At 39.0% G+C, this 9,472-nt stretch overlaps 1 protein-coding gene across 1 annotated transcript; it reads left to right on the forward strand.

Annotated features, from left to right (window-relative positions):
• The first annotated feature begins 4,454 nt into the window (after positions 1–4,454).
• Positions 4,455–6,602, forward strand: LOC114704014 (PEST proteolytic signal-containing nuclear protein-like). The gene is given in 2 exon segments (XM_037199140.1): positions 4,455–4,515; positions 4,518–6,602. Coding segments are annotated over 2 exon segments (483 nt in total). The 3' UTR covers positions 4,940–6,602.
• Positions 6,603–9,472: the final 2,870 nt, after the last annotated feature.

Here is a 9,472-nt window from a genome sequence, read left to right on the forward strand (position 1 = left end):
ACAATAGACCTTTAACATTCAGAAAGAAGAATGCAAGTCAGATAACAGTAAGTGGTCATTAATAATTCAAAGTTAAGATAATGAGGGACAAATAGGTCCCTTGATTACAGTATAGCTCAAATTACTGTAAGAGGCACCACTGTCTGTTCTTAGATCTTGACTTTGCCGTCTGAGAACATCAAAGATATTTTTCCCATTGTCTTTGGCCATTTCTAAAGCATGTCTCTCAGCCTGCATTCTGAATAGAAAGTTGAGAACCCAGATGTGTTTTTGCATTTTGAATTTCTTACTCTTCTTTAGTCTAAATATCTAGGCAACACTTTTACCGATACAATCACTCAATTTTCATGAGCTTTATGAATATAAATCTTCACTGGACAAAAGCTCCAATCACAACAATTTTAAAGTTTTGAAGTTATCATTATGTTTACGTGTGCCATTTCAGTTGACTTTGGGCCAGCAGCATTAAGTTTATTGGAAACTCTTGAATACCTACTACGTTAATTCCTAGAGTGTTTTGTCTGCACATATGTCTGTGCACCACATGCATGCCAGGAGCCCAGGGAGGTCAGAAGAGGGTGGCAGATCCTCTGTAACTTAAGTTGCAGACTGCTGTGAGCCACCATGTGGGTTCTGAGGGTCCAAGCCAGGCATTTTGCAAGAGCAACCACTGCTCTTAACTGATGACCCATCTCTCCAGTCCCTCATTTTTCAACCTAGTAAGCTTTAGATATAAAAATATCATCTCTAAATTTTGCTTGTAAGCTGGCTAGTTTTTTCTTCAGCTCATATTTAACTTGCTGTACTTTATCTTACACAGCTAGGAGCGTCCAAGTGGAATTTGCAAAGTGTTGCATGGAGATCTCCTGCCACAAACTGAGAATTTCATTAGAAAGTTTTCCATCTCCTAAACTGTCCCCAAACAGCAGCTCTTCCAGTCATTTCAGTATAGGCTTCTCTGTCCATAGTAACAGTTATCCAGCAACATTTAAGGCTTTGGTTTTCTAGTCACTACTTGCTCTCATGCCCCAAAGATAATGCTTCAAAGTAATTTTTACCTTTGATTAGCATGTATTAAATGTACATGTTAATGGAATCCAGTATGCTATTTCAATACATGAATGCACTGTGTACTAATCAAACCTAGTATCCATTTACTTCCATAGATATATATTTTTTAATTAATTTATTTTTATTTTATGTGTATTGGTGTTTTGCCTGCATGTATGTCTGTTTGAGGGTGTCAGATCTTAGAGTTATAGACAGTAGTAAGCTGCCATTCAGGTGCTAGGAATTGAACCTGGGTACTCTGGAAGAGCAGCCAGTGCTCTTAACTGTTGAACCATCTTTCCAGCCCCTCCCTATATATTTTGAAAACTCTAGTTATCACTTTATGCACTGAGAAAGACTTGTTTTGTTCTTAACTTCCACCTACAAGAGAGGAACATGATAGCTGCGTTTTTGTATTAATTAGTTCGCTTAGCAGAATGTTCTCCACTTATTTCAGTCCTTCTTACTGTGGATGAAATGTTAATTCTTCTTTATGGCCTGCAGAAACTTAGTTTGGCAATAAAGATCACATAGACAGAAAGAGGAATGGATACAAAATGATATTTATGCAAATAAATCAGAACTGAGCAGAAGTAGCTATTCTTGTATGAGACAGATTTAGAGATAGAAACTCTAAAAAGAGAAAAAGTTGTTACATAATTTTCAATGAACAAATTCAACTGGGAGATATGGCAATTGTAAATGTACTAAATGCACTTAGATCTAGAGTATCCAACTTTATAAAACATTGGATATAAAAGGAGATATGAATTTAGAATAGCCGTGGGAAACTTAGTACACTTTTGTATACATCATCCATGCGAACTTTTACAAAGAAGCCTCAGAATTAAGCTATGCTATGCAACGGTAGATTGTCACATAATTCAGATTTTTGTTTGGCAGCATCCCACACAATCAGGAAACTTGGTATCAATTATCAGTTGTTATTAAATCATCTTAGAATGCACTGTCATTGAATAGTCATTTATGGAGATGGGGGGCATTTTGTGATCTTAGCTGACTGGGTCACTGCCTCTACCCTATGAATCAGGAGAGCATTGCTGTACATATATCTCTAACACACACACACACACACACACACACACACACACACACACACACACACACACACGGGGTGGGGAGAGGGAGAGAGAGAGAATATTATCTGACTCTAGGTTGATCTTAGTTGGTCTCATCTGGAACAACTGAAGTTTGTCCCACATGTTCTCTATTGGCCTAGGCTTTATCCTCACGACTTTCCAAAGAGGATTTAGCAATGGGCAAGTTCTCATAATGCCTACAGATGGCGCTAGAACACCATCACTTCTCCACATATGAGTGAACAAAACAATTTACAGGACCAATTCTTATTCAAGGTTGAAGAATCAAAGGTCACTTTCTGAAGGGAGGACCTGCAAAGTCACATTTCAAGGCATGTGCTTTAACAGGGGCGGCAAGGCAGTCAGGAGAATTCCGAAAGCACTACAGTGTGTGCTTTGACTGAAAATCCAGACAGGCTTGTCAGGCTCTGCTCCTTGTGCTAGGACATGGACAAGGTCAGCAATTTGTTCTTATCTTTCCATTTAGAGTGACTCCCTTCCACTGCTACCAGTCCCCTGGAGCAGGTCAGCTTTTGGCCCCAATTTCAACCTGCCTTCCAGTGTGGCTTTACTTGGCAACTGTCTTTCCAGGACTTGATTTTCTGCGAAGTTTCTCATTTTAGTCCAAATGTCTCCCTCCCTACTGTTCTCGATATGCACTATTATACCTGTGAGAGAGGAAGCTTCGAGTGCAATTCACCTGCTATTGGCTGACCTTCTCTTCTATTTTTGATTGCCTTTTCCCACAAATACCTTTGTATAAAAAGCAATTCACAATACCTGATGGGAAATTTCCCCAACTCAGAAAACCACGTTTACTTTTAACTTTTGGGTCCCTTAAAAAGCATTTTTATGTAAAGAAAGAGAATGTTTTTCAGCATGGTACTGCCACCTGCGTATTTTGTTCTTGTCTTAAGTTGCCACCAATGCCAAAACTTCAGACCAACATTTTAACATGACACAAAAGTAAAGGGGAGCCCCCCCCCCCCTCAAGACTTCTAGGCATGGAGTAAAAGTCTGAAAAGCCTTCTGGGCATCTTTCCAACTGGTTTTTACTTGAAACAACTATCAACCATCATAGTGGCCTTAGTGTTTAAAAAAAAAATGTCCAAGACACGGTAGTTGTCTATCTAATGCTTTATCTGAATTGTTTCAAGATAATTATTTTTGCATATAGAAATCATCTTTATTTCATAGAAAACATCTTATTCTGAATTCTTTAAATACAAAACATAATGGTCACTTATGATATATTTATACAAATCACTGTACTCTACATCTATAGGTCTCTTTAAATTATTGCTGCAAAAACAACTTTTTCATGTTCTGGAGTATAATATTCGTAGTTCTTCTAAAAACACAAAATTTGATTTTCCCTTTCAATTAAAATATTTCTTTGCAACACTCTCACCTTTTCTCACTACCAAATCTTATGCACACTTTATTATTTGGAACCAACTGATTCCACTTTAGGGAACAGTTGATTCAATCCATGATCACATAGTCTGTCCCTCCAAAGAAAATTCCAGAATGATGTAATAATCTCATGCCATGGATTATTGAATTTCTACACAGTTTATCTCAGACCACCCATGGTTCTTTAATTTTACTAACTTCTCCCCATATCTAATAGTGGTATGTTTCAGTAGTCCAGATCCAGATCTCATATCAATTTTAGAATTTCAGGTATAAGAATGATAGAAATAGACCACGTACAAAGCACCCATGTACACATATGCAGTAGGATTAGATATATTTGTCTGTTTTCTGTCACTATACCAAAGGCACTGGAAACTGGACACTATACAGAAAAGAGGTCCATTTAGCTCACAGTTTCAGAGACCCAAAGACATGCTGACAGTATTTGCTCGGCTCTGGTGAGGGCTTTCTGGGCATTTTTGTTGTTGTTGTTGCAACATCCTGCATGGTGCTGTGGTGGGGTGCAAGCAAAAGGAGAGATCACATGGCAGGACAAGAAGCAAGAGTCCAGGCAGGGATCTGACTTAAGTTTTGTTGTTGTTGTTGTTGTTGTTGTTATTTGTTTTTTTGAGACAGGGTTTCTCTGTGTTGTTTTGGTGCCTGTCCTGGATCCACTCTGTAGACAAGGCTGGCCTTGAACTTACAGGGATCCGCCTGGCTCTGCCTCCTGAGTGCTGGGATTAAAGGCGTGTGCCACCACCATCTGACTCCTGACTTGATTTTTTAAATAATAACCTATTAATTATGATCAATCCATGTGAGTCTATTAAATGTGTAACAGAATTTATTAAGATATAAATTGGGGGGGAGGCCGCGGCGGGGAAGATGGCGGACGGGAAGGCGGGAGAGGAGAAGCCCGAGAAGCCGCAGCGAGCTGGAGCCGCCGGAGTAATGGAGGGGAAAGTTCCAGTCGCAGCGCTGAAAAGCGATCAGCTGACGAAGAAGCTGCAGACCTCCCAACAAAGCCTACAAAGATCTCCAAGTTTGGATTTGCCATAGGTAGTCAGACGACAAAGAAAGCATCAGCCATATCCATCAAACTTGGATCAAATAAGCCTAAGGAAACAGTTCCAACTCTTGCTCCAAAAACCCTTTCAGTAGCAGCAGCTTTCAATGAAGATGAAGATAGTGAACCAGAAGAAATGCCTCCAGAAGCAAAGATGAGGATGAAGAATATCGGAAGGGACACACCAACATCGGCTGGACCAAACTCCTTTAATAAAGGAAAGCATGGCTTTTCCGATAATCAGAAGCTGTGGGAGCGAAATATAAAATCTCATCTTGGAAATGTACATGACCAAGACAATTAAATGAAGTGTTTTGAGATTGGGGTGTGGGTGGGTGCAGTTAGAAGGAACAGTCTCCTTTTGTAAAGAATGGTGTAAGACTAGCTTTGGAGCAGGTTTTTCTTTTCTTTTTTTTTCTTTTTCTTTTTTTTAAGATTGAGTGGTACACTAATAAATGAGAGTTTGAAATTAGAGGTAATTTATGTTTTATATACAGATTTCAAGACATTTGCTAATTTTGTAGTTTCATGTGATTAGTTTCCAAAGGTTACAGATAATAAAGAAATCAGAAGTGGTACCTTTCTAAGAATTGCATATTTTTTTAGACACAACTATTAGCATATTAAGAGGGAAGCCAAAAGTTATTGTCTACTTAAACTGAGCAGTTCCTCTCCTGACTCCACTCCCTCATTACCTGGACTGTCTGGCTCCCAGGAGCAGCCTCGTAGATAGCATTGGATTGAGAAGACGATGTTACTGGACTATCGCCTGAAGTAAATTTAGATAAAATTAAAATAAACCTTTTCCTATGGGCATTTCATTGTTCTGAGTTATCATATACTAGTATTGCATTGCTATCAGTGGGTATGGACGCTTTGCTCTTTAAAAAAAATATTATTTTTGTCAAAAATTCTTATGTGAAGTATTAAAAATAGCCCACTTGACTTTAATGGAGGTTGTCTCCGTTCAGGAGTCTTCAAAGAACACTATTTGCTACCAAAGTGAATCAGTATTTTGAATGTGCTTCTCTTGGTTTTTATTCTAGTTCCTATACGCATTTCCACCAGAACTTGAGGCGAATCGTAAGGAAGCTGTTTCTTTTAAAGTAAAAACCCCACCAAAAACATCAGTGTACATACTACTTTAAGTATTTAAAAGGTTAAATACCAAAAAAGGAAAAAGAAAAAGTTATAACATTGTATGAAGACAGATAAGGCAATGCACTTTCTGTGACTTTTGAAGCATTTGAGTTACTAACTTACTAGATCCAATTTGAATTGAACTCACAAGATTGATTTGTACAACTCCATGGCTTATTTTAAGTATACACTTGCTGACCAGTGATTTCAAAAGCACACTTTAATGACTGAAAGAGGACAGAAAATGCTTCTTCAGACACATTTTCATTAGGAAGTCTCTCACCACATCTACTCTTAGATTTGTGTATTGCAGGGTGTTTGTTTTGTATTTTTGTATTGTATATGGACTTTTTTAATGTGACAGTTAATGCATCTTTAATAGTCACAGACAAAAGAAATGATAAGATTTCCTTGAAAATTACAATGTTAAATTGGGAGGCAGCTTCAGTGACTTTCATTGGTGGTAATTATTCACTAGGCATTTTTTAATGTAATAACTTCCAAGAAGCAGCCTGCGGATATTCCTAACACTTTGTTCACTACATTTAAGTTTACTTAATAAGCCCCAAGGAAAACAATGGAAATGTACATAGCACTGTTAGTTCTTACATGATTTAAGTATATCAAGATACATAAATTTAACTTTTATGTAGGCAAACTGTTCATTTGTCCATTTTACTGTTTGTTGAAATAACATCTCTCCGACATATTCTTTACTTGACTCAAATGACATATTAACCTGAGGTCAAGATGAGGAGAGAGAGACGACTGAGCTGAATGTCTTTACTAAAATTACAATAAATTTTGTCAAACTTGGAAAAAAAAAAGATATAAATTGGGGAAATACACTCATGAATACAGAATGGAGTAGACAGCTGAAGTAGTTCTTTTTTTTTTAAAGATATATTTATTTATTATGTATACAGTGTTCTGCCTGCAAGTATACCTGCAGGCCCAAAGATGGAACCAGATCTCATTACAGATGGTTTTCAGCCACCATGTGGTTGCTGAGAATTGAACTCAGGATCTCTGGAAGAGCAGTCAGTGCTCTTAACCTCTGAGCCATCTCTCCAGCCCTGAAGTAGTTCTTATATCTGACCAGGAGTGAATCCACCTCACAGGCAGGATCAGGGAGAAGGGGCATGTGACCTTTTTCCAATTCTGGCAGGAAGCACCATGTACTTTGGGCCATATAGCCCATGGTCATGGGCAGAGCAAATACCACTACACCTATTCTCATGGAAACTAACTTGTTTCTGAAGGATTCATGTCATTTCAGGAGTACATCAATTCCTTCATTGAAGGAGAGTCCTCAACGACATAATTAGCTTTCATTTGGCGCCACTGCATGAAGGCTACACCACTTCAAAACCACTACACTGGGAACCAACCACGCTTCCAGACAAATAAACTTTTGTAGGTCACATTCAAGTCATGCTAGAAGTAGTTATGGCCATGATTAATTTATATAAGAAGACTAAAGATAGCCAATCTAATCAGAGTCACACATTCATCTATTGGCTATAGAATCTCTTACAGGATTACAGTTGCCATTAGCATTGTCTATACTGGAGAGAACCGTGTGAGACATGAGATGCTCAAGTATTCTGAATTCTCTTCCTTTTATCCACAAGCTTCACATCATCATTCAGGGAGAATATTGTTATGAGCTAAATTGTGTCTCATCAATTGATATTTTAAACTCTTAACTATAGTGCCTCCAAATGTTGTTTTATTTGCAAATAAGGACTTAAAGATGTAATTAAGTTGAAATGAGACCATTAGATGGGCTTATACCCAAAGTGACCAGTGTCCTTAAAAGAAGCAATAAGGATGCACAGAGGGACACTGAGAGTGTGCACACACAAAAAGGATGCATTGTGGACATAGTGCACATTGAGAACACAGTAAAAAGGGGCATTCTAACTAAGGTGTAGTGATAGACACCTGTAACCTCAACAATTAAGAAGATGAGACAGGAGGCAAGATGAAAGTTTTAGTGTAATCTTACCTGCAAAGCAAGAGCCTGCCTTAAAAAAAAAAAAAAGAAGAAAGATATCGGGAGAGCCAAGGACAGAAATCTTAAAAGAAACCAAACCTTCTAACACGAGGCACAGACATCTGCCCTCTATAACTGTAGGTAAGTAAAATGTTATTGTTTCAGATATATCATTGGCAGCATTTTGTTATGGAAGCCCTGACAACTAATACGACTGTACAATATTAATCTGTACACTTTGATTTAAGAGAATACTTTCAAGCAGGATTCTGAATTGCTGGTAATGGTCTATGTCCTCACATGACAGCTAAGCACTCAACTTGTGGAGAAGAAAAAGGGCCTAAGGAGTTTTCTGCTCCTAGGTAACTACAAACAAAAGCTGCTGCTAATGTGGCTCAAAGGGATGAGATTCTATCACAAGCTAGCAGTACAATCCTAGTGGCTCTGCCTTTAGGGGAACAAAGGATAAAGAATGAAAGGTTTGTAGGTTCTTCCTCTGTGGTTTCAGAGAGCTGTTGAGGACAGGTAGCATGTGGTAGGGGAGTCCCTAAGAGGCCTAGAGGCCCCGAGAGGCCATTATGTAAAGCTGTGAAGGTGAAGCCTTGGTTGCAATGGAGGGTACATGATGTTGAGGTGCTGAAGCAGTGAGACAATGGCCAAGATGAGGTGCATACAGCGAAAGATGAGGTACATACAGCGAGTGAATCCAGCTCAAAAAGAGACGTATGTTTCCAGATGCAAAGCTGGAGGGGCAGAGCCTTCTAAGTTCTTTGACACTTGACATGTTGCTACATGATTTGATATTTGCTTGCTGGGTTATGGTCTTGCTTTGGAGATACACATACATACATGCAAACATACATACATACATACATACATACATACATACATAATACATGCACACAGATATTTGGATTATAATGACCCCCACAGGCACACAAGTTTGAATATATGGTTATCCAGTTGGTGGAACTGTTTGGGAAGAATTAGGGAGTATAGCCTTGTTGGAGGGGGCATGCCATGAGGTTGGGCTTTAAGGATTCAGAAGCCTTCTGCCATCACCAATGCCTACTCTATTTCCTGTTTGTGGATAAGGATGTGAGCTCTCAGTTGCTCCAGCATCATGCCTGCCATGATCCTCACCATGATGATCATGGACTTCTATCCATTTGAAACTGTAAACTCCAAGTAAAATCTTCATTCTATATTATAGAAGTTATCTTAGTACTGTCATTGAAACTGCTAAACGTAGTGAATTTATTGCTATCCAATAAATTTTTACATTGTGGAATGATACACACATGTCTATATTTGTAACATAACATGTTCATGACTAATAATCAAGAGAGTAAACTTTGATTTGCAAGTGTCTTTCAAGATTCTGACTGCAGCTCATTTTTTGAGGCAGTTTTTATTATTATTTTTTTATTATTTTACAACACCATTCAGATTCCCCTGTTCTCCCCCTCTCCCCCCCTCCCCCCAGCCCACCCCCCATTCCCACCTCCTCCAGATCAAGGTCTCCCCCGAGGACCGGGATCGACCTGGTAGACTCAGTCCAGGCAGGTCCATTCCCCGCCTCCCAGACCGAGCCAAGTGTCCCTGCATAAGTCCCAGGATTCAAACAGCCAACTCATGCAACGAGCCCAGGACCCGGCACCAATGCACAGCTGCCTCCCAAACAGATCAAGACAAATG

The sequence above is a fragment of the Peromyscus leucopus genome, chromosome X, assembly GCF_004664715.2.
Source record: "Peromyscus leucopus breed LL Stock chromosome X, UCI_PerLeu_2.1, whole genome shotgun sequence".
NCBI lineage: Eukaryota > Metazoa > Chordata > Mammalia > Rodentia > Cricetidae > Peromyscus > Peromyscus leucopus.